Here is a 26,116-nt window from a genome sequence, read left to right as displayed (position 1 = left end):
AGTCAAGATAACGCTGCTTAGCGTCAAACGGGAGTCGCTTAGCCAAATCCAAAACAAAACGTCCTTCTAATTTATCACGCTGACCATAAGCTTTCGCGTAAAGCAAACACTGCGACAATTCATCTTTAAACTCTTTCAAATCACTGGAAGAGATCGAAGTCAATTTGCTACCATAGCGATACTTTCTAATTTCTGGTTCTGCAAAAAGACCTCCACGAACCCCAAAACGCTGGGACAAGCGAGCTAACGACATTTCTATCCTGTCTTCCTCTGACAAGCCAGGGGTGTCAGAAACCAAATTAGCAATCGTTTGTGCAGCTGTTCTAACACAAGCTGCTTGCAACAAAGTCAAACGAGTTCCCTTAAAGGGCGAAGCTGCCATCAAGGCCATAACACGATTTTTAAAGAAGACAAATGGCATATTATTACCATCGTAACCAATCAAGGCCGCCTTATCGAAGAACGTCCTACTATTTTGGTATTCAAAAAAGCAATCCTGCTGTTGAGAACTCGATTTAGCGGGAGAAGACAAGCTATATCCCTTAAGGGGCTGAGTGGGCTCAGTCACATGCACAGCCCGATCACGATCCTCAAACACGTTAAAATCAGGAGACACGATACGCCTCTCACAACCACCCAAATTACGTGTAGCTGGGCGATCAAAAACTAGCGGCGCAGAAAACTGTGAAGGGGGCAAAGCATTACTGCTAATGGCGGCCCCGTGACCTGTACGCTCTGGGGGAGGAGTTCGGTTGTAATTTGCAGACCTTGGCTCTACAGCCTTCGGAATACCCTTAGCCGCGGCCCCGAGACCTCCTGAAACAGCTGGAAAACATGTGGATTGTACAGGTCCACTTACGGATTGAACAGGCGTGTGGAAAAGGTTAGGTAAATTAAACTGTGATTGATGTTCACTTCTGGAATGCCTAGAAGAGCCCTTCCTAGAGCTACGCCGGGAGCCCAACTCAGAACGATATTCAGCTAAAACTACCTCTTTACGTTGTTCGGCCCTCAACTGAGCGTCTTTGAGTGCGAACTCAGCAGCTCTAGCTTCGGCTCTCGCGGCGGCCTCAGCAGCTCTCGCTTCGGCCTCAGCAGCTCTCGCGTCGGCCTCAGCTCTCGCGGCAGCCTCAGCTCGTATGGCCTCAGCTCTTGCGGCAGCCTCTGCTCGTGCGGCAGCCTCAGCTCGTATGGCTTCAGCTCTTGCGATGGCCTCAGCAGCTCTTGCTTCGGCCTCAGCTTGGATCTGGAGCTCCTCTCGTCTTAACTGTAGGTTAATTTGTGCAACTATTCGTGACGAGCTCTCAGACATTCTAGTGCTTACATTTGAGGCGCTATCCTCAGGATGTATGTCAGCATCCAACCTATCTGAGAACTCACTTTCTTTTTGTTCGAAGTTATTTTTTAACGAGTTAAATTCGGGATCTACCCTATCACGAAGTTCTGCTAAGATTGCAGAGTTAAAAATTTTACTCAAGAGAGCATGAAAATGCCGTAATTCCTCTTCTAAAGTAGATAACTTAGATCTAAAAATTAACAGTTCCTGCTTATCACTCAAAGAACCTAGGGCTACAGAAAGTTTCCCAATTTGAGTCAAAATATCCCGTCTAAGATGCCGGGCCTCTCGAACTGACTTAGCCTCATCGTTAATGGGTCCCTCCCCAGAATGGCCTGCCCGACCGCAAAGAACATCATCAGGCTTAAACTCAGTCGAGTCGACGGCGGTCGAGTCCCTGTCACCACCGAGTGTAGACATATTAAATGTTAGGGCTAAATTTAACAATTAAAAAATTAAGTTACACAAACACACAAAATTACAGTAGTTATAAAAAACTTAACTGCAAAGACCGTAAAAAATACAAAAAAGAATTTAAATGCACGATACCGTAGCTGTACGAGTATGTGAAGTCCAAACGTCCACAAAACTTGCTTGGATTCTTCCACTTGAATCTTCAAGCACAGATGGATTGCCTTTAATCTTCTTTCTTGCCAATAAATGTCAAAGTTATTTTTCTTCTGTACCAAACTGAGAAGAAATGTCTTTACTTTTTAGCTTAAAGTTCTTCAGTTGCCTACCGAGAAGAAATGTCTTTAATTTTCTTTGCTTCTAAGTGCTTCTTAGCCTACCAACTACAAACTTCGTCTTTTATTTTTTATGGTCACAGCGGTAAACCATAATCTCTTCTTGGGAAAATTTTAACATAAAGTTCCCGAATCCGTTCGTCTGTATATAATGACCGAAGAAACACACACTTGAACTTCTTTTCAAACAGTGTATTTCTGTAAAATTAGCCCACGGCTACCGAAAACGAGGGGGTGCAACGCCTTACACCACTGAAAAACTGTCACTACAGAACAGATTACTTGGATAAAAGACGGAACCTTTGTCCAGCTAGCAAGCACTAAGCCAACAGTTAAAAGTGCGGCCAACTTTCAAACAATCATTTTACGAATGACCAGAATAGATAGCAATATCTCAAATTCACGTATGCAGTACTGTGACGCAATAATGAAAGACAATTATGAAGTCATTCCAACAGGTGTTTAAAGCTGATGTAATATTTCCTGTTTAAACAGGCCCAAACAGGCCCAAACAGGTTTGACACAATTCTTATGAACGCTGGTGCAATTTTGGCTCATGTTTTAGGAATTTCCATGACGTAATATTCAGTAGACTTGAACGGTTTTTATATGACGTTTGATTTGGTGAAAATTGTCGGGAACACTACCATTTATTCATTTCTTGCTCAATTTCAACAGATTTGCTATCGTTGAAAAGCACAAGCATATATCTAACCAACTAAGTTAATATCAAGTCCCAAAAAACTACTAGCTCCATCTAGTGGCCAACTAAACTGGACCAAATTCAAACCATTATCAAAAGTTTATTTGCAATGATAAAAACATTAAACGACAACCAATTGCAAGAACATATTACTGTTTATTGAAGTGTTAACTCTCATTTTTATATCTTATTTAATATGCGAGCAATCGTTGTTCGAAGACAGCCCCCCCAACGAAGCTTTTGCCCAATGCATTTCAATGGCGAATCGATCGTCTTTCAGTTCACGCCCTGCGTGATCACGATAATTAATTGTCCCCCATTTATTCATTTCTTGCTCAATTTCAACAGATTTGCTACCGTTGAAAAGCACAAGCATAGATCCAACCAACTAAGTTAATATCAAGTCCCAAAATACTACTAGCTCCATCTAGTGGCCACCTAAACTTGACCAAATTCAAACCATAATCAAAAGTTTATTTGCAACGATAAAAACATTAAACCACAACCAATTAAAAGAACATATTACTGTTTATTGAAGCCTTAACTTTCATTTTTATATCTTATTTAATATGCGAGCAATCGTTGTTCGAAGACAGCCCCCCAACGAAGCTTTTGCCCAATGCATTTCAATGGCGGATCGATCGTCTTTCAGTTCACGCCCTGCGTGATCACGATAATTAATTGTCTCCCATTTATTCATTTCTTGCTCAATTTCAACAGATTTGCTATCGTTCAAAAGTACAAGCATAGATCTAACCAACTAAGTTAATACCAAGTCCCAAAATACTACTAGCTTCATCTAGTGGCCACCTAAACTTGACCAAATGCAAACCATCACCAAAACTTCATTTGAAGTGATAAACAATCTAAATCAAATCCAATTAAAAGAACATGTCACTGTTTATTGAAGGGCTAACTTTCATTTTTATATCTTATTTAATATGCGAGCAATCGTTGTTCGAAGACAGCCCCCCCAACCAGTGGCGTAGCCAAGGGGGGGGTTTTGGGGGTTACAACCCCCCCCTTTGGCACGCGTGTGACGTCACGATATTGAGAATGATGTTTTCAGTCTAAAAAAAAATTGCCTAATTTTAAACAAAATTGCATTAAAAGAGCGAGTTTTGCCAATATCAAACATCTCAGCCAGGAATTAGCAACAAGAAAACACAGAGACTTAGTTTTTTTTCCGAAAAATGCCGAAGAAAACATGATCTTATCCTTTTGCTATGCTACCGGACAGCACCATTTTACAGGAATATTCGTACCCACATTTTTGTTGAAAATGCTCTCAGAATGCACCAAATTCAAAGTAATATTTCAAAATTTTCTGGGGGAGGCCCCCCAGACCCCCCGCCGTTGGGTGGTCAAAACCCCCCCCTTTCAAAATTCCTGGCTACGCTACTGCCCCCAACGAAGCTTTTGCCCAATGCATTTCAATGGCGAATCGATCGTCTTTCAGTTAACGCCCTGCGTGATCACGATAATTAATTGTTTCCCATTTATTCATTTCTTGCTCAATTTCAACAGATTTGCTACCGTTGAAAAGCACAAGCATAGATCTAACCAAATAAGTTAATATCAAGTCCCAAAATACTACTAGCTCTATCTGGTGGCCACCTAAACTTGACCAAATTCAAACCATTATCAAAAGTTTATTTGCAATGATAAAAACATTTAACGACAACCAATTAAAAGAACATATTACTGTTTATTGAAGGGCTAACTTTCATTTTTATATCTTATTTAATATGCGAGCAATCGTTGTTCGAAGACAGCCCCCCAACGAAGCTTTTGCCCAATGCATTTCAATGGCGAATCGATCGTCTTTCAGTTCACGCCCTGCTTGTTCACGATAATTAATTGTCTCCCATTTATTCATTTCTTGCTCAATTTCAACAGATTTGCTATCGTTGAAAAGCACAAGCATAGATCTAATCTAACCAACTAAGTTAATACCAAGTCCCAAAATACTACTAGCTCCATCTGGTGGCCACCTAAACTTGACCAAATTCAAACCATTATCAGAAGTTTATTTGCAATGATAAAAACATTAAACGACAACCATTTAAAAGAATATGTTACTGTTTATTGAAGCGCTAAATTTTATTTTTATACCTCATTGAATATATGAGCAATCGTTGTTCGAAGACAGCCTCCCAACGAAGCTTTTGCACAATGCATTTCAATGACGAATCGATCGTCTTTTTGGATTCGCATTGTGTGTTCACGATAATTAATTGTCTCCCATTTATATTGAAAAAATGCTAAAGTCATAGAAAGGATTAGGATCAGGCACACAAATAGCCTAATTGGTGGTGTAATGGCTTGTCCGAATCAAGTAATGTAACAAACACTGATCAATAGGAAAGCGATGTGTGCTCTAGAGCGGTGTAGAACTTTGATCCTTTGTGAGGTCGTGGAAGAATTCTTGTCACTCGGCCCGCAGTCGACATCAACTGGAAAAGTTCGGTTGAGGAAGCAAGTGATGTCAGCTCCAAGTGCAGGAACCAGAAAATTGTTCCTATTTGGATGGAGAAACTTCGGCAAATAATAAAAAGAAACAACAACCAGCGATACAGTGGGTGCGGATACTTATGTTTTGTTCAATGCTTAGCCAAATAATTTTTTCACAACACATAGGCTAAGCCGAATAAACCTAGGCTTAAATATGGATCAAAGGTAAGTAACGAAACCGTAATGAAATGACTTGGGCTTGCATTCTCGTGTTCTTTCATAACCACATGAAGTCATTTTCCCAAAGGCATCCGTGTGTGTAAACAAAATGATTCATAGGTCCAAACCTTAAACGTTGACACACAAAAATCATGTTACAAACGTAACTTTTATTAAGTTAAAAAAATAATTTTGTTTCATGTGACATTGCACTTTTGTTAGCCTAGTTTGTTTGTAATAGAATAAACATCACAAAGTATGTGGGCAGCAACTCTTTTTTATCATTAGGTAGCCCTGAAAAGGGCTGTTTTTTGGCAAATGGACGATGTGGCGGCTACAGTAATGGGTAGGACTCCCTTATGGCGCGGAGAACTTCCGGAAAATGTCGTCCCCGTGGAAACTGATGTCGCCACATAAATTCATCAAGATACCCAGGTATCATGTGTCTTGTGGTGCCACCCATTCTTTTAAATTTCCGTTTACAATTCAACCACAGGTTTTCAATGTGGTTCGTATGAACCCCTGTGGCCGAAACATAATGATGGTGATGGTTGACCGTTTGGTGGCGATATCCAAGATCTAAAAACATACGAAAGCAACTTTAAATAAATTTCAGCGTAAAATGCTTGCTGCAACGGTTTTCAAATAGAAATAACAAAAACATGTTAAATTGGTAAATTTATTTTTAATGGATGCATAATTCTTTTGACATGAGCCATCGTGCTTTTTGAAAAGGAGCTGTACAATGAAGTGGCGAGGTCAGTTGATTGTTTTTTCTGCTCCCAAAATAACTTTAAATCAGTGTTTCTCAACCTTTTTTGGCCCAAAGCCCCCTTCATGACCTGGCAAAATTTTACCGCCCCCCAACAAAAACGATTAATTATGAAAAGCGAATATAAAACAATAAATATTATTTATTCTACAAAAAGTGCTCAATGCCAAGCAAAAAGACAAGCAGAGCGATATAATTATATCAAATATAGTTACCAGTCTCTAAAACCCTTACAGCCTGTTTTACCCTAAAAAGGGGATCATCAGAAGGTCCTTATTCAAATAGAATTATATTTCTATTAGAATAAGGACCTTTTGATGATTCCCTTTTAGGGTGAAACAGGCTGTAAGGGTTTTAGAGCCTAGTAACTATATTTGATGAAAAGCAATATATATTTGCGAGCATGAAAATAGTATATAGGCCTACTGGTAGTCAGTGTGAACCTTGGGCTTGGTGAGAAAGTGTCAGTTTCTTCACATCCGGTGTAAAGCCAGTGAGAAACATTCGAAGTTGATATCAACAGAAAGATTAATCAAGCTATTTACCTTGTTCGATCTTTAACAACGATCATGCTGCTAAAAGCGAAACTCAATCTATTGCAAGTTTCTTTACCATCAAAATGTGTTTTTAAAATTAGATATTCTCTCAATTTTCCCACCCAAAAAAGCAAACCTACAGTAGACAGCAAAAAAGTAAAACCTGGACAGAACTGTAAGTGGAGAAGCTGACTGATTTTAATGATTCTGCCGCAGATCAATCGTGAGGAAATTGTCAGTGTCGAGACAGTGGCGTAGCCAGCCCAAATTATTGAAAGGGTCAGACATTTTGACTTTAAGCCATGTACTTCTAGACTACCTAGGTAGTATAGAAGTACATGGTTAAGCAATTATAATTAATGCTTTGTTTGCTTTGTAATCTAAGCTCAAGCATATTACGACGAAAAATGCTGCAATAGTAACAGTTCAAGTTTAGGTGGCCACTAGATGGAGCTAGTAGTATTTTGGGATTTGGTATTAAATTAGTTGGTTAGATCTATGCTTGTGCTTTTCAACGGTAACAAATCTGTTGAAATTGAGCAAGAAATGAATAAATGGGAGACAATTAATTATCGTGATCACGCAGAGCGTGAACTGAAAGACGATCGATTCGCCATTGAAATGCATTGGGCAAAAGCTTCGTTGGGGGGCTGTCTTCGAACAACGATTGCTCGCATATTAAATAAGATATAAAAATGAAAGTTAGCCCTTCAATAAACAGTAATATGTTCTTTTAATTGGTTGTCGTTAAATGTTTTTATCATTGCAAATAAACTTTTGTAAATGGTTTGAATTTGGTCAAGTTTAGGTGGCCACTAGATGGAGCTAGTAATATTTTGGGACTTGATATTAACTTAGTTGGTTAAATCTATACTTGTGCTTTTCAACGATAGCAAATCTGTTGAAATTGAGCAAGAAATGAATAAATGGGAGACAATTAATTATCGTGATCACGCAGGGCGTGAACTGAAAGACGATCGATTCGCCATTGAAATGCATTGGGCAAAAGCTTCGTTGGGGGGGCTGTCTTCAAACAACGATTGCTCGCATATTAAATAAGATATAAAAATGAAAGTTAGCCCTTCAATAAACAGTAATATGTTCTTTTAATTGGTTGTCGTTAAATGTTTTTATCATTGCAAATAAACATTTGATAATGGTTTGAATTTGGTCAAGTTTAGTTGGCCACTAGATGGAGCTAGTAGTTTTTTGGGACTTGATATTAACTTAGTTGGTTAGATATATGCTTGTGCTTTTCAACGATAGCAAATCTGTTGAAATTGAGCAAGAAATGAATAAATGGGAGACAATTAATTATCGTGAACACGCAGGGCGTGAACTGAAAGACGATCGATCCGCCATTGAAATGCATTGGGCAAAAGCTTCGTTGGGGGACTGTCTTCGAACAACGATTGCTCGCATATTAAGTAAGATATAAAAATGAAAGTTAGCCCTTCAATTAGGGATGGTAGAAGTAGGGGATTGCTCACTCAAAAGTAAGGTGGACAACTGGAGGGTCACTATGTTATGACAAAATTTGATGCAACTACAGCTTGAGGTCTACTGCCATATGTAGCATACTCAGGTGCAGTTTGTATGACCTGCCCACGTGTGTACAAAGTGTGTATCGCCAAAATAAATGTAGGAAATATGTGATATCATGTTCATTTAACAGTATTCAAGTCATGATAATGCAGGGGTAGACTTCACGCAACACCGGTAACGGTAGGTAGCCTCAAACTGCTGCAGTGAGGTTTTGCAGATTTTCTAGCACCCAAAATTTTAACCAAATACAGTAGAACTCGGTTAATCCGGATTCGGTTAATCCGGATCTTCGCCTAATCCGGATAAAACTGGAAGTACAAATGATTTGTAATCTTTTTCTTGAGAAACAGCTTTGGATTATCCGGATTATTTAATCCGGATCTTCATCTATTCCGGACAAAAGTTGAGCTTTCTCTATCGCTTTATCCGGATTTGCCCGATTTTTTGTAAGTTTTCCATAGAAACTCGTCTTCGGTAACTGTTTTCAAAAGTTTTGAGTGACTACAGATTATTCCGACACGCATGTCTGAAGATGTAACTTTTGCCAGTGTGTTCTTGCGTTAGACGCAGAGTCTACAAATACATTCATTTTACATGCATAGGCTACTGCATTTCAAAAGAACTCTGTCACTGGGTCGCTAATGTGGTGATCGCGCGTCTCGGAATTGGCAGATGACCACACTAATGCGTTCAACTTCGGTGATTTTTACCGATACCCTTCTATCTAGGTAACGTCAGGCTTGATAAAACCGTCATCGGTTAATCCGGACCTTCGCCTAATCCGGATGGAATCGCCGGTCAAATCGAATCCGGATTAACCGAGTTCTACTATAGCAATTCATTTGATGAGAATGAATTTACCTAAAAGCAAAAAAAACGTTGTGCAATTCTGCTAATTTTTGAATTTCTTAGTGACCCTCCAGCTGTCCATTTCGTAAAAAAAAATCAGTAAAGTGAGTCGTCCCGGTAATCTACTGTCCCTACCTTCAATTAACAGTAATATGTTCTTTTAATTGGTTGTCGTTAAATGTTTTTATCATTGCAAATAAACTTTTGATAATGGTTTGAATTTGGTCAAGTTTAAGTGGCAACTAGATGGAGCTAGTAGTATTTTGGGACTTGATATTAACTTAGTTGGTTAGATCTATGCTTGTGCTTTTCAACGATAGCAAATCTGTTGAAATTGAGCAAGAAATGAATAAATGGGAGACAATTAATTATCGTGAACACGCAGGGCGTGAACTGAAAGACGATCGATTCGCCATTGAAATGCATTGGGCAAAAGCTTCGTTGGGGGGCTGTCTTCGAACAACGATTGCTCGCATATTCAATAAGATATAAAAATGAAAGTTAACACTTCAATAAACAGTAATATGTTCTTTTAATTGGATTTGATTTAGATTGTTTATCATTTAAAATGATGTTTTCGTTATGGTTTGAATTTGGTCAAGTTTAGGTGGCCACCAGATGGAGCTAGTAGTATTTTGGGACTTGGTATTAACTTAGTTGGTTAGATCTATGCTTGTGCTTTTCACTGATTGCATATTTGTTTAAATTGAACAACAAATCAATAAATGGGAGACAATTTCCTTCTGGTGTGTTTCATTGCATTTCCACCCCGCACTTCCTCTTTCATAATAGTATATTCCAATGTGTGTGACGTTTTTGACGTCATCATTTTGTCCCCTTGACCCACAGGGCGTCTTGTGCAAGAGCACCGTTTTTTGTTGTGATTGTCAGAAATACAAACAAACTAAAGTATGCTGTTGGTACAAAGCTAAAGATGAATTTATGATTTTTGTTGTGAATTGTTGCAGACTATTTGATGATATTGAATAATATAGCGGCCTGACTACAGTATAATATGTCTTTAAATATTGATGAGTCTGTGCTGGATGACTTGTGTAGTCGATTTTTATTGAATATTCCTCAATCAGAGAAGGAGGACATGGTTCGACTTTGTTTTCAAATTGAACTTGCACATTGGTTTTACTTGGACTTTTTTAGACCAGAAAATTCCACTCTGCCTGATTGTCGCATGCGAGAATTTGCAAAATTGATTTTTGAAGAATATCCTTTTCTTTTGAATCCGCAAGACATAGATGTTGAAGATGTTTTGGAAAAGTAAGCCATCAGTGATATTATTCTATTGATATGATCATGTATATTTTCACATATGCAATTTATATATAATGTTGTGAACAAAAAATTTGACTTTTTTCTGCTAAAGGAAAGTTGGTTATTTTACCTTACCAGAAATGATTTCCTAGTTTGGATAAATAAATAACCACCAGCAAGCTGATGAGAACCATGGCCCATGCCCAATGTTTCATCTCATTATCTACCACTTAGCTGTTTAATCATGCTTTTATTGGCACCCATTGCTATAACATACAGTACCGGTACACTGCGATCACAGATGCGTCAGAACAGACGACAGGAAGCAGCGAAGTGACATAGTCTTCAAGTCAGCTGCTCCCCTTATTTTAGCATGTCATTGATTGTCTTTGTTTAGACATAGCCACATGCTCTGGCCTGGTTTTTTTTTGCTGAGACTTTTCGGTCATTTGTCCAAAATGACTTGAAAAAATTTGGTCATTTTTTATTTGTTTCGGTTATTTTTTCTGATGAAAATATTTCCTTTCAAGTAGCTGATACAAACCAAAATTTGCTCTTGCTGACTAGCTACAACATTAAGTTTCGCTGAGAAAAGTTAGAACAGATAATCGCTTCTTCAACGTCCATCAGTGAAACTCTACCTGGCCGCAAACACTGATTATATGACTTTCTTTTTTTTCGGACATTTTGACCGAATTGACTATGATATTTTTTTCGGACATTTTGCTAAAAAATTGGTAATGACTGAAAAAAAACAGGCTCTGGCAGTCTGGCTACTTGACAACATGACCACATGCTACTCGACCACATAGCCACATGCTCACTCTACTCGGCTATGCAGCCGACTTGAGTGAGCATAAAACTTAATGCTTAGCATTGATATTTTCTTCAACCATGTTCTATAATATGCTTGTTGACATCTTACATGAAATTGAAAATTTGTCATTTAATTATATAACTCTTTAATTTGCATTTCCCTTTAAAATAAACTTGGAGGTTTTGTTGTAGAGGCTTGAGGTATGTTAGTATAGGCAGTCTCATATTTGGCCACTAGATCTTGGACACATAAAGATTTCATTTGTGAAAGTGTAAGACATTGTTGAAAGTGTAGTCAGTTCCTTTCTATCTGACGCTTTTCACTAACTTCCTGTACCCGGTTTAATACATTCTGGGTATTGTTGAACTGTACTTTTTAACATCCAAGTTAACCATAATCATATAATAGTGTTGGGCGATATTGAAAAAAACGATACGATATTTGAAAAAATACTCGATACTTTTTGATATTTTTGCTCTAATTAAGAAAAGAGTTTCTCAGTCTTCGGAATTAGTGTCAGATTGCTGAGGTGATTGCCGACGCAGATGCATGAATGGCGCATTAACGTCGGCAATAAAAATGCCGAGGCCACACAAGCGCTTGTAAGGTTAGGGTTAGACAATTAGACATTCCTCCCAGTCGTTATGCCACATTGCCACAGCCATAGATTTGCTCCTTAGTCAACACCCTGATGGAGCTCTGCGAAAGAGGCGTGTAGATGGGTATTAAAGCACGAAAGCGGCAAAACGTGGACGCTTCATTGTGAACGGCGAAGACAGTGTACATTTACAGCCAAGTGATGAGCCTCTTGATTTGTCCGATTCCAGTGATGACACGACAACCTCATCCTCCGATACAGCATCTGATGATTTCGATTCTGACATCTAGTTCTTCATCAAACAGAGTTTGTGTTGCTCGCAGTATCCCAATCGTGCCGAAATGATGTTAGTGCATACGTAAATCGAAGCAATCTTCTCGCAGGGAGCTATTAATTTGTTACCGGTACTTGGTTGAGCAATTAACGTTATTTTATGATAATTCAACGTCGCTAGATGTCGAATTAATGTAAAACAAACGTAAATTTCTTATTGGGCATTGTTGTTGCGCAATATAACCCGCCGGGAATATTAAATCGATTTGTGCCGACTCGAACGTTGAATTAACCCAAAATTAACTTACTTTTCCTCCTCGTGAGTTATTCAACGTGAATTACCGTAACAGCGTGCGTATCGCGTTGTTCGGTTTATCGCTACTTTTGGTATTATTACATCACAACAAATCAAACAGTGCGGTCGTGATAGACTACTCCAGTATATTTTTCGCTTCTCATTTTACATGTTTTGGTACAATTTTTTTCGTAATAAACGTTCACAGCAATTGCTGCGGCAATTTCAACTTTTGCCGTTTGGCCTCGGCAACGTTTTTGTAGGGGTTTGCAGTTACGAGTTAGGGCTGTAATAGTTAAAATATCGAACGATATTGAAATAAATATCGATATTGAAAAGATATCGCATCGAAAATTCGATATATTGCCCAACACTATCATATAATTAAAAGCCAAGTTACTTATTGGCCATCCCACTGATTATGTCTGATTGAAGTTTTAAATTTGACATGGCTGGCCAGAATGGGTGAGAGTAACTTTCATCAACACTAAGTTTTACATCGATACTAAAGTAAGAACTTAAGTAAATGTTATATGGTTTTTGTCTTAACTTAAGTTTCTAAGAGTGAATTTACTGCCTTTCAGGTGGAAAGAGTACAAAAAGAATGTTCCTACTTATGGAGCTATCTTGTTGAATGACACACTTGAGAATGTTTTGTTGGTGCAAGGTTTTTGGGTTAAAGCCAGCTGGGGCTTTCCGAAAGGAAAAGTCAACAAAGGAGAAAGTCCAGATGCATGTGCTGCTAGAGAAGTTTTGGAAGAAACTGGATATAATATAACTGGTAAAGTTGACAAAACGCAGTATGCGGAACATCATCTCAATGAACAACTCAGCCGTCTGTATTATGTTACTAATGTACCTATGAATACACCGTTTAAACCAAAAACCCGTGGAGAAATAAAAAATGTTCAATGGTTTAACATAGACGATCTTCCTGCGCATAAAAAAGATAATACTCCAAAACACAATCTTAATATGGGTGCAAATTGTTTTTTTATGGTCATTCCTTTTGTAAAGCAAATTCGCCGATGGGTTGCTTTGAAAAAACCTTCTAAACCTACCAAACCAGAGAACACGAAACCGCAGTATAACGAAAGGGCAAGTGGAGCTGAGAACTCTTCTCAAACATCTACACTTCAACAATTTTCCCCTCAAAGTAGTAGCAGAGTTCTGTCTGAATCAGCCAAAAGACAAGTTCAACAGTTTCACCAAAAAAACAATTTTGAATTAGAGGTTATTAACAGTATTACCAACAGGGGTGATCAATCTCCACAGCAAAGAAAAAAATGTCACGGACGAGGCCGAGGTGATAGATTTTACAGACCTCCCATGCCTGAAGGTGTTCCTTTTAACTCCAGCCTGTCGAGAGGAAGATCAATGCATTCTGACAACATGCCCGATGCTTGGAAGTATTTTTCTTTCGACAGAGACAGTCTTTCCAAAGCGATTAACTGTTTCCATAAATAACCCTTTTCAGTTTTTTGAAAGCACGCTATACAATATTATACATGTATTAAGTATGAGATTATATGCTATACAATTTATATTATTAGTTGACGCACAACCTGAGTTAGGTGAAAAAAAAAAACTTTTGTGCGCAAGCATAGGCCTCGATTTTTTCTTAGAAGAGAGGAATTCTGGGTGGGCGAGAGTTTTCAAACAGATTTCATTGAATGTGTATGTTCGCAAATTCGCGATGCTTAGTCTTTCTCACAAAGACTGCGTTTAGCGTCACTGCAGCAATTGAGCTTTAATAGGTTTGATGTTTGGTTTCATGCGCCTTGCGATCTTATGAGCGCTGCTAAACTAAACAAACTTCTTTTATGTTTTCCTTTGCGACCTAAAAAGCGCGTGACTCGTGACCTGTTATCTTTAAAGTGGCGCCTTCGGATTTGCCATAAAATGTTCGAACAGGTGACTGCTGACGGAACAGGTGACCTTCCCGAGCCGGAAGCTCATCCGGCAGCATGCTAACATCAAATGGAGCGGGTAGATTTCCATGGCTCATGCTATCTTCTACAACTACAGGTGCATTGCCTGAGACATTGACTTCACCACTGTCCATCCTTGAAGCACTGCTTTTTTCATCAATGTCATCTCTACGTTCATTCGTGCTGGACGTGGCTTCTTCAGCGTTATCACTTCGACGCCTTTTGGAATCTGGTTTTAAGAATGTGCGAATAGATGTTTGACCTTTGCTTCATGTTTAACTTTTCAATAATGAAATGACAACATCGCGCGGTGCCACAATTTATACCCAGCAACAAGTTTGTGAAGAAAGATTTGTAAAAAACGATTGTTTCAGTACCGTACGTCTTTAGTTTGTATCGGTTATTTTATTGTCATGATCATTATGATGTCATATTCATATTCCCTTACGCTGACCCGAACTGAAGTTTGATTGTGACGTAACGAAGGTGAAACCATTCGGAGAAAAGATCAAACGTGGCTTTCTCTCACCAGGAATTGCCAGCGTGTGGCAGTTGCCGTAGCAACAACAATGCAGTGAGTATCGCATTTTTCAACGCAGCGTTGTTGCGGAATTGCTTTGTTCTGTCGGATACCTAGCGAGAGACATAGCGTAAAACAAGAAGTTGCGCTGCAGTTGGTTGGATAATTCAGCGTTTAACAAAAGCGGAAATAATTGTAACGAACACTTCATAAGTGTCATGAAAACAGGGTGGGCAAAACATATTTTGCCCACCCTCGTTTCACCGCTGGGTGGGCGCTGCCCACCCTATGTCGACGCCTATGTGCACAAGCATGTTGAAAGCTTTGTTTAGCGTATCCAACCACATACCTGTTACCTACTCCGGTACTCCTTCAGAAAAGAGTATTGGCTGGGTAAACTTCTCTAGAATGCTTAATAAAAAAAAATCTGGGGTTTTGGTTATAATTTGTTAAAATAGTAAGTTGGTAACAATACCATGATGTAGCTAATAGCTATGGCCCTTTCCTTTTCCGTATTTGTCTTATTTCAATCAGGAAAACGTTTGAGTTTTTTTCTTCTACTCTGTCATCTTTGCTCAAACCAGGGGTTGGCAACCTTTTTAATACAAAAGCCAGTTAGAAAAATGTAATACTTACAGGAGGGCCGCACATTAAATTAACACTAATTCATATTTTCAGCTTTTACTTGAAAATCACAAGTACAAGCGGATATGAAATATCATAGCAGATACACAGTAGATGTTCAAATAGAAGTTAGTGAGAAGGTTGATGCTGGATATTTTGAACTAAATTGTCAATATTTGGTTCTTTGCTAGATGTGCAATTGTGAAAAGACGCAAACTATCAAGCAGGTGTATCAGTCAGATTACTTCTCAGCTTGTTTTTTACGTGTTTCATCTTCGAAAACAATTGCTCACAGGAATACGTACTTCCAAACACGCATACAAACTTTTTGCCTAATTTCTTCAAGTTGTGGTATTCCGCCACTGGTGGAGACTTGTAAAAGTCAATGAGGTTTATCTTATTGAAATTTTGTACGGTACAAGACTGTTATCCTCCTGCAGTGAATTCAATTCAAGTTGATATTCTACAGGCGCAGAACTTATTTCACAGGTATAGGCAACAGGAGAATGAAAAGACGGTCATATCACTTTTTAAGCTTCGAAATTGTGTAAATCGAGATGAAAATTCCTCACGCAATACTGCCACTCTTCGAACATAAACATCCTGGCTCTCATTACTGCCATTAAGGACACCTTTAAAGAAGATGAAGGACGGCACAAAAATAGAAAAGGGCTGCATGCGGGCCGCATGTTGCCCACCCCTGGCTTAAACCATTAAGGCAGAAGATATATCCTTTGGGCTTTGGCCATCCAACGTTATCGAATTATCGATCATAGATTAATTTCTTGACCTGACGTTTTGTCAGTCAGCACAACCGACTTTATTCTGACCGATTTTGCCCTGACAATATTGAGAAGTTACCAAGAAACAGCTAGTCTTTACCAACGGGTGTCGGGCTTTTCCGCTCAACCATGCACCAATGGGAAATGGCCTCTTCCTCCTCCTATAAATGTGGTGCCGAGGAACAGACCGCAGACCACATCATCAATGACTACCATCTTCAAGCCACCTAACGGAGTGGAAGGTCTGCGCGTCATGGATGATGAAACTAAAGAGTGGCTGCTCTCTAGTAGCCTTCCAGTGTAGTCCGGGAATATCGTGAATCTGGGGTGGTAAAATGGTTGACCCTCGGCCCCAGAGGCTCACACGATGACGAGCTAGTCTTTAGTTTCATCATTGAATACATACGGACTCTCCATTTTATTTGGTAAACGGAAAGTAGTAGCCTACAATTTGTTCTTCAGCATCACACCAGTAGTAAAGTGAAAGAAACTATTTCCGGTGGTGCACGTATAAGCAGAAAAGCTCGTGTGAAGACAGTTGAAATGCAGGGACAGGTGGTGGGCGAGTGTTGTCTCTGTGGGTATTAATTTCACCCAACGGGGTTTTCTTTCGAAAGAGCATGATCTTTAAAACAAAGAAGGTGGTTTAACACAAGTCGACCAAGAAGCAAAGAGACTTTTTTGTGGCGAAGCTCAACAGATTGAATGCCTGCATAAGAATGAAGATTGTCATGTGTTGCTAGACGCAAGCATCCATTGAATGCTTTAACTTTCCGACTAACCAATACTTATTTGGCGGTTTACGTTTCTTTTAACTAATCTGTAGAAGCAATTTCAGAATCGCTTACTCTGTTGGGTTTTTGTGTAGCTGAGTTTTTGGTGTTCTCTAATTTTAGCTGCAGTTTTTTGCCCGTTTGTGTGTAAGAGCTACCTTTAATGAGTTAATAGCTGTTTATCTGCTAATAAATTTCATACAAATATTACCCTAAAAGTATTTCCAGAAAGCGCTATAATCTATTATTTGAGTAATTTTGCAAAGATTTTCCGGGGGCATGCCCCCGGACCTCCTAGAATACGCGTGCTTTCGGTACGCTCTAACCTCCCACGAGTTTTAGTGCTTCCCTTGCTCAACCCACCAGGATACGCCACTGTCTTGACGTAATGCTTGTGCTGTGCGTCATCATTTGTTAATTTGCCTGCCGTCATAAAAAGTGTCTTCTTAAATACGGACTGAAATGCAACGCCTTCTCGTTTTTGTTCATTGTCAAATGCCTTCACGTTAAAATGAGAAGTTAACTGGAAGCTGTTTTTAATTGAAAGAGTCCTTCCGTCTTAAAACTAAATTGTTCAACTAGAAGACGCTCCACTGGTTTGTTTCGTTTACGCTTAAACATTAACTTCAAAAGTAAACTGCTCTTTGCTTCAATTCTTTGAAAATCCTGTGCATTATTATCTTTGTTGTTTCGATAAAATTAAATTTACAGTAAAGTCCAGTTGTGCTCATGGCGAAACAGAGACTGACGTAAGTTCGGTGTGTCAGAGAGACTTAAAGTAGATAAGGCTTGAAATCTCTTGAAAAATTGTTAGCAAACGTGATCACGGACTACATTGTTGTATTTGCAACATGCAAAAATAATGATTTAATTTGAGTATCGAACGAATTTATTTGTTTCGCATTCTTTGCTTAGCCTATATTTTACAAGTTAAGTAATGTGTTTCTTGCCGAGTGGTGTAAAATTTGTTTGCTAATCTTTTTGTATCGACTTGTGCTGCTCAGTTTCAGAAGTTTTATGAGGGTTCCATGCCAACCGAGAAGTTTCGACCTATTTTTTATATTAACTTTTTTGTTTCGATTAAAATAGTGTAGTGTAAAATCCGGTGGCGAATCAATTTTGTTTTAAATTCACCTGAAGTAGAAAAGTTATTCTTTGGTGAGAAGCAAGTAAATTGGTTAGCCTACTGTAACTTAGTTGATGTCATTCATATATGTTCTCATTTTCCCTTATTTTTGCTGCGCAATAGTTGTACATTTCGTGTTTTATTTTGTACAACTACAATAAAATTCGCCAAGTGGTCATCTGGTACTTTGTATGGGAAAAAGAATTTGATCAAAAAAACTTCAACGGTCAACAGTAGTGTACATTCAATGACAAAAATTTGCAGCCTTCTCGAATAATGGCAACAAAGGGTATTGGACTTGCGAACTGGAGCTGTAGGCCTACCGATAAGTAGGCTATTTCAAGAGTTTTATCAAGAAAATTACGCAGAGATCATTTATCTTGATTATTGAGTTCAATTTTATTGTGCGTAGGCTACGGTGTGAAAACAATTGAAAAGAGTCAGACGTTGAAAGTTGCATAAAGTTTTGGTGCATGCCTTGACAAAATTTCATTCGAATTTGATGTGAATGTGAAATTTTGTCTTCAACTCAGTTTTTGAAATTTTTTGTTTGGATGCCAACGTGGTAGCCTACTTATGCAAATAAATTGAAATTCAGTTTGATAGGTTACATTTCAGTTTGTATAACATTTAAAATAGATCACTAAGAAAAAAAAACAATAAGCTGTCAATAAAAAGTCCTCATAAAATTACAAAAAAATTAACTTCCTCCCCGTTTCCGCACTGGATCAATCCTCCCTTGTCCGTGTGGACAACAATATCTCCAAAGTGTAAGTGGCCATGACCAATTGACCATTTCATAAAATTGTAACCTATTGCATGCCGTGTGAGACTACCAGTGACGATCGGTGAGGGAAAGCAAGGCAAGCAGTGCTTACCTTAGCAAAAACTAGTGCAAAATATAATGACTGAATTCTAGGTTTAACTTCTTATTATTTTTATCACGTCTATTTTAACTTGAAAATTACTGTATTCGTGACTAGAATTACTCGTAACGCTTGTGAGTAGTCTAAGTCCTCACCAAACCGCATGTCTTGTCTATAAATGCCAATTGACGCAAACGTTTCTGTCAGAAACAATCACTGAAGCTCCAGGTAAGCAACTATCAAACTTGCTTTCCCAGATTCAAAAATGTCAAAAAACGCCTTCGTTTCATCCAATCATCACTCGTTTTGCAAAACGTCACCACCTGCTTAGCCAATCAGATGTGTTATGGTAGGTTAGTTGTGTTTTCCCAGTGACGTCAATGCGTACATTCGCTAGAGCGACTAGACTAACTCGTCATAATGGTCACGGTACACGCACAGCATCATAATGCCAAAAAGCTTGTTGCTGCTTTTTGATGTCTCTTCGCCATGTACTTTAGCCTACTGTACTAGATTTCATAGCCATGCCTTTGCCCTTTTTACAGCGTTGATATAACGTTACTTCGCCAATGAACGTTCTAGTGCGGATGCAATATTTAGTTTGTTAAGCTTCTATAGTAGGCTATACGCAGGAGGCAAACTTATCCAGCTTTTTGTACAAATTGCTTGCGGTTGTAATGTTTAGGCCTAAGTGTTAGTTTTTGTAGTGTAGGCTTAACTGAATATCTGAGAATGAACATTCATGACGAATTAAACATTTAGACAACTATTATTCCATGTCTAACACAGGATTTTGGTCCTGCAACGTTAAAATTAAGATTGTTCATGACTTCTAAACATTAAATAGATGTATGATCACGACATAGGCGAAGCACAATTTGACAGATTTTTATTTTTGATTTGTTCTGGAAATGCTCTCAGAGCGCACCAAATTGGAAGTGTTTTTCAAAAATTTCTGGGGGAGGGCCCCCAGACCCCCCGCTGGAAGTGTTGCCTTCGTGCCTACTACCTTGCTGCAGCATATTTCCAAGTTGCTTTCCCAACGGTTTAAGCCACCGAACGTCACTGGAGACTACAAATATGCTACGGTACTTCTATCGGAGCAACGGTTTAGAAACCCTATTTCAGATCCCCATGAAGTGCATTAACGCTTAAAAGGCCAAGTACGGTACTATAAGCTTACATGAAACTCTTACGATAGCACGCAAAATATGTAGGCCTAATCTAGTCACATTCGTTCCAAGGGATCGAAAATGTTTCTGCAGATCATCATGGGAACACTCTAGTCTTGTGAGTCAACACCTTGATTGCGTTTGATGTGTGTTGCCTTCCTGTGACTTGACTGGAAAATACGCGAGACATATAGAACAGATACGTGGCTTCAAACTTTCTGGTAATATTACAGGTCATATAGAACTTCTCCTCTTGCCAAATATGCCCCATTGCCCCTGCTGCTTTTGGATGACATTGCCATCCCCTGGAGATTGCAATTGTTATACTGGTGATTGCAATTGTTACACATTACTTACGTGCTAGCAAAGAAAGTGCCTTATAATAACGTTTCTCCACACTACGGATGCAGAGCAGTTAGACGAGCTATGTTTATCATGGGTTACGCCAGACTTTAACATGCGTCAAGAGCCTCTACAAGTATGCGAAACTACCAGATAACCTATCAAGGCTTTGTCAGTCCGAGGATAAAGATTCAAAACCAACGAATATTTGCAAGCAATTTCTTACTGTGCGTTCCATTCACGGCACAACAAAAGAGATATGCTATAAGCTTATATGTTTTGCGTGATGTTGCTACCTGCTTCAAAAAATGAACAATTTATTATAGTAAAGTGTAAAAAACATGCAATGCTAGGGCTTTACCTGTTGCGCCATCCCACCGCTACAACCGGAATAAAATTATTTCAAGACGAGTTGGTCACCTCTACAAAGACGCCTTCCCCTGTAGGCTATCTCTACAATGTAATGCTAATTTTGACCAAAACCTAATGTGCAATTATATTTGTTTTAATTTTGTGCAATTCTACTAATTTTGAAATTGAGGAAACAAAACTTAAAATCGTGAAACAGTCTCTTTAGAGTTGGCCATTGCAAATAAATACGTGCGAGCTACGAATTACGAGAGAGCAACTGACTTGTTAAACAAGAACTATAAAATATGTACCATACATATATCATTGCAAAAAAACCGTTTATATTGTTTTCCATTTATGACGAACTTGTGCTGATCGTGTAATCAGCAGGCAATATGAAATCAGAACAGCTCATTTTCATGACATGCATTGTGAAAACTTGGCTGGAGTTGTTGGAATAAAACGTTGAAAATGATAAAACTTTTATAATCTGACTTTAGAGGATTGTATAAAATTCACATAAACGTCACTTTTCAAATATCAAATCGAAGATTGTACTGCATCTCCTATACAGCTGTGACAAGATTCCGCATGACATTAAATTTGCGTTACAAGCATGCAAACACTGTGTATAGATCAACAAACAGCATGCCGAGCCAGCAAGCTTGAAAGAAAAGTTATGTGTTTGCTTTAACAATCTCCAAAAATTCTGGTTTCAGCGAAGCACCTCCAACAAGAAAGCCATCGATGTCCTTCCCCTGGGCAAGAGCCTTGCAATTTCCAGCATTGACAGAACCTACAGACATTTCAAAAGACGGTTAGAATTTTAGAAAGTGAATAGAAAATCTATCTACAGTAGCTATACGATTTAACATCTCTTGTTACTCGGATTGGCGTTAAACCTGAAAATGGATAAATCATGAACGCTGGCTTTCATGGTTCAAGCAGAAAAGCTCCTTCGAAACTTTGTACCTATGTAGGTAGTTTCGAAAATTTGCAATGAGACAGAAATTAATGGGTAACGTCAAAAACCCAGACACCACTCATCTAGAGACAGTAAATTAAAAGGTGAGCCCAAGCACATATGCGGAAATATAAGTCTCATTCTTAGTATTTCTTGAATCACAGAACCGGGTATAAACCTACTAGAAAATTTGATGTGAAGATAATTCATCTTACAACTTACCTCCATAAATAATTCTTGTCGAAGCAGCCACATCACTGGAAACGTTTTTAGATAGCCAATTTCGCAACTTCTCGTGAACTTCCTGCGCCTGTGCCGGTGTGGCAGTCTTCCCTGTACCGATCGCCCACACTGGTTCGTATGCGATCACAACGTTGCTCCAGTCGCTTACATTATCTGCGCAACACGATCCCATCGAAGCAACATACCAACAATAAAATGGTTATTTTGACCACTGGAACATCTGGTTGTTCATTAGTAATATTTACTTTCCTGTTATATAACTGCCGTGATGCAAAGGTGATCGACAACTGATTTGAGTAATTGAGTGAATAAGACTATTCAAACTATAACAAAACAGAACATATTCAAACATTTTCGGCGCAGCAATACGCCGGTGTCAGGAAAATTACCAATCTGAAGAAAAACAAGAGGTAAGAAATGTAACAAAAAATAATAAAAGATGTTACATAAAAATTTATATACCGGTTAAGCAGAGCATTGAGCAACGAAGGCTATTGGATCATGTGTGTGAGCTATCGGGACTACGCCTGTTTTTTTTTTTCGCTGAGACTTTTCGGTCATTTGTCCGAAATGACTTGAAAAATTTCGGCCATTTTTTATTTATTTCGGTCATTTTTGGTCATACATAGTCAATTGACTAATGACTATATATTTTTTCGGACATTTTGACCGAATTGACTATATTTTTTTAGGACATTTTGTTAAAAATCGGTCAATGACCGAAAAAAAAAACCAGGACTACGCTACATACAAAACTAGTGTTTCGGCATCGAGTGTTCAAATTGGTACACAATTTCATCCATAATCCAGCATAACGCAGGCCAAAGATCATTCACACAATCACCTACCTTTGATGAAATTCATTTGCTCAAAAATGACTTTTTCTGTTACACCAGCTTCTCTTTCATCAAGCTTCTCACCAATGCAAGGCACAATTTTTAAACCACTTTCAAGAGCATGCTTGACCTGCAAGAAAAACAAACTGAAAGGTTCTAAACCACTGTCAGAGCCTTACGAAAGATCACAGCTTTGTTCAGTGCTGGCTGTTGTACTGTCATAGTTTAGGAAAAGACATTATTAAGAAAAAGATAATGTCCAATCAAAATGGTAATTGATGCAATAAATAAATGAACAACTTCACCCATCCCCTTTTGGTAAATTGTTGGATGAAAACCATTTTCGTTTAATAAACTAGGCCTAGTGTTTGATACAATGTCAGTAACTTAATTCAACTGTGAAATAAAAGAAAGTGCTTTTTAACTTCTATCTGTGCTGTATAACGAACTGAGTCAGTAAATCAGTACCCAGCATGATAACACAGTTATATGACAGAGCACATCTTTTAGGGGAGCAAGTCTTTTAGGCGCAGACAGTTAGGCGTCGGTCAAATAGGTGCGCAGCCGCGCACACTGTGGTCTGTGGCACCCATTCATTTAGGTGCTATTTCTTGTAAAGTCGGCAGATTGTATCAGCTTGGCAGGTAGGGCAATGCTTTTCACACAAAATGTTATAATGAACTGAAAAATATGTTGTTTTGTTAATGCACGTACATATATTTGTTGTTCGTCATGGCTTCAGTGAGTGAAGCTGCTTTATTCGGCAATGCTTTTCACACAAAATGTTATATTAAACAGAAAAATATGTCATAGCTTCCGTGAGTGAAAACTGCTTAAACCAGCAATGCTTTTCACACAAAATGTAACCTTTATCAATAAATTATTCAAGTTTCCGAACATGACTGAGTTCACTTTTAGCTTATAAGTCAAATAATAACTGCACTAAACATCATTAAAAAAATACAGTAACCTATATTCAAGCGGGTGGTAGGCTTGAGTGAAGAGTAACTTAGTTTTCCGTCAAAACTCCTACTAGGTTTTGCCAAAGCTGAGCTGATACATACTGAAGACTTTACTAGTAATAGCACCTAAATGAACGGGCGCAACAGTGCTCCGCACCTAAATATCCTGACGCCACAGTCGCCACAGTGTGCGCGCCTATTTGACCGATGCCTAACTGCCTGCGCCTAAAAGATATGGACCCTCTTTTAGGTGCAGACAATTAGGTGCCTGCCAAATAGGTGAGCAGTGAGCACTGTCGCGTTAGGATATTTAGGTGTTATTTCCAGATGCTGTTCAAATCAAAAACGAATTATTAAATTGGACCCTTATATAATGGCTTTTCACTCGATTATTTCACAAACATACTTGCCTTTTGGCCAATTAATTCATTGCTTTCATTGAAAACATGTCTTCGTTCAGAATGTCCAAGTACAACCCAGTTGATCCCAATGTCTTTCAACATCGCTGGACTAAGAAAGAGTGATAAATCTGTCATACCATGATCACAAGTTTTTTTATCTTCACACAAAGTATGGCATCTCCGCAATAATTTTTTTTTTTTTTTTAAACAAAAAATGCAATGAAATTTTGAAAGAGCATGTGTTTACCTGATTTCACCAGTGTAAGCGCCTTTAGCAACTTTATAACAGGTTTGGGCAGCAACATTCACTTGATTATTTATCTTGGTGGCAACGTAAGATAAATAACATGTTGGTGGTGCTACCATTACATCTAAAAAGCAACAAGTCACATTACAAGATTAAATACAGGCTCAAGTTGATGTACTTCACCAAAGCAGGGTTGAGAAAAACCCGAGTTTTTTTAGGTTTTATTTAAAAAAGATGCAAAAAAGGTAGATTCATATGCTTATTTCACCTCAAAACTACTTTTTACTAATGAAGTGCCTCTCACTCACAGTACATGCTGACACAACTAAATAAAATAATGCAATAGGGCTGTTTAACTATGAGGCCTTCTTGCATAAATGAGTTTTAATGTAATACATACTGGCATTACTTGATTTTTGTATACTGTACAGAAATATCCACTGTGTTTTCAATTTATCCTTGAAAATTTACTTCACTACCACATCCTTAAATGCTAATTTGAAATTTGTTTTAAATGCCTTGTAGTCTTTTTGTTTTTTCGATTTTCTAATAAAAACTGGACAAATATGATGCTCTGGGTTTTTTGTGTTTTTTTTTGGGGATTTTTTTAAGTGGTTTTGTTAAAAAAAACCCACCCGGGTTTGTTTGAGTTGTGTAAAATACCGACACAACCCTGCACCAAAGGCAACCACTACCAGGTCTCTCACTGCATTTGTGATATCAAAGTAAGCATCAAATTAGTATTAGGTCACTACTTAAATAACAAAATCACCATAAAATTGTGCATTGCCCTATATATATACATATTTACCTGTGTTGGGAGAATCTATCTTGTTTAAGTTATTGATTATAACATCTAACGAAGCCTTGTCTCCATTCATTTTGAAGTTTCCGCCAACAAAGAATCGTCGCTCACCCATTTTAATTATTTTACAAAACTAACAACGGCACTGTATATCAATAATTAAAAAAATTATCATTTAACCTTGGCAAAATTATTAATAAAACACAATTAATAGATCAAAACTTTTGGTAGATCTGTTATGAAGTGTTGAAAATAACACACATCTACACTTATCTATATATAGTCAAACTTCGATACTATGCCACCCTTTGGGACCGAGAGAATGTGGCATAGTAGCGAGAGTTTGAAAAACAGCCTTGTGACGTGACCAATGCCACGCTGTGTTGTACAGTTTTAATTGTACGAGGAAATCCAAACTGAGCCAGATGATGTTAATCTGCTCGAGATCTGGGAAGCGCTGCCTGCTGAGGAAAAGATGCACGCAAATGAGGAAATCAAGCTGTCTGACGTTCTTGAAGCTGATGAGCACCTCGAGATTGGTGGATCTTTCACACCGGATGAGATCACGAAGATGTTGCGCAGCGAGGAGCCGGTTGAAAGCGAAGATGATAACTGATGTTGAGGAGGAAATCGTTTCGTTCGAGGATGCTCAGCGGGCATGAAGCACTGCCTGGAAGTTCATGCTGCAGAGAAGCGGGAAGCCCTGTGTGATGCGATCGGATAGACAAGGTGCACGAAATTCGCCGACAAAACATGTGC

General features: G+C 38.5%; 2 protein-coding genes across 2 annotated transcripts; one reads left to right on the top strand and one right to left on the bottom strand.

Annotated features, from left to right (window-relative positions):
• The first annotated feature begins 10,175 nt into the window (after positions 1–10,175).
• LOC145769437 (m7GpppN-mRNA hydrolase-like) lies at positions 10,176–14,191 on the top strand. The gene is made up of 2 exons (XM_082581079.1): positions 10,176–10,435; positions 12,997–14,191. The coding sequence occupies exons 1-2, from the start codon at positions 10,176–10,178 to the stop codon at positions 13,877–13,879; spliced, it is 1,143 nt and encodes a 380-aa protein (XP_082437205.1). The 3' UTR covers positions 13,880–14,191.
• Positions 14,192–21,037: 6,846 nt separating this feature from the next.
• Positions 21,038–25,534, bottom strand: LOC145768190 (triosephosphate isomerase B-like). Its single transcript, XM_082579668.1, has 6 exons — positions 25,364–25,534; positions 24,553–24,676; positions 24,315–24,414; positions 22,955–23,072; positions 22,086–22,259; positions 21,038–21,695 (listed from the first exon to the last, which is right to left on the bottom strand). The coding sequence occupies exons 1-6, from the start codon at positions 25,470–25,472 to the stop codon at positions 21,577–21,579; spliced, it is 744 nt and encodes a 247-aa protein (XP_082435794.1). The 5' UTR covers positions 25,473–25,534; the 3' UTR covers positions 21,038–21,576.
• Positions 25,535–26,116: the final 582 nt, after the last annotated feature.

This window comes from Aplidium turbinatum, chromosome 4 (genome assembly GCF_918807975.1).
Source record: "Aplidium turbinatum chromosome 4, kaAplTurb1.1, whole genome shotgun sequence".
Lineage (NCBI taxonomy): Eukaryota > Metazoa > Chordata > Ascidiacea > Aplousobranchia > Polyclinidae > Aplidium > Aplidium turbinatum.
Note: the sequence above shows the minus strand (reverse complement) of the source record. Positions and strands in the feature narration are given on the sequence as shown.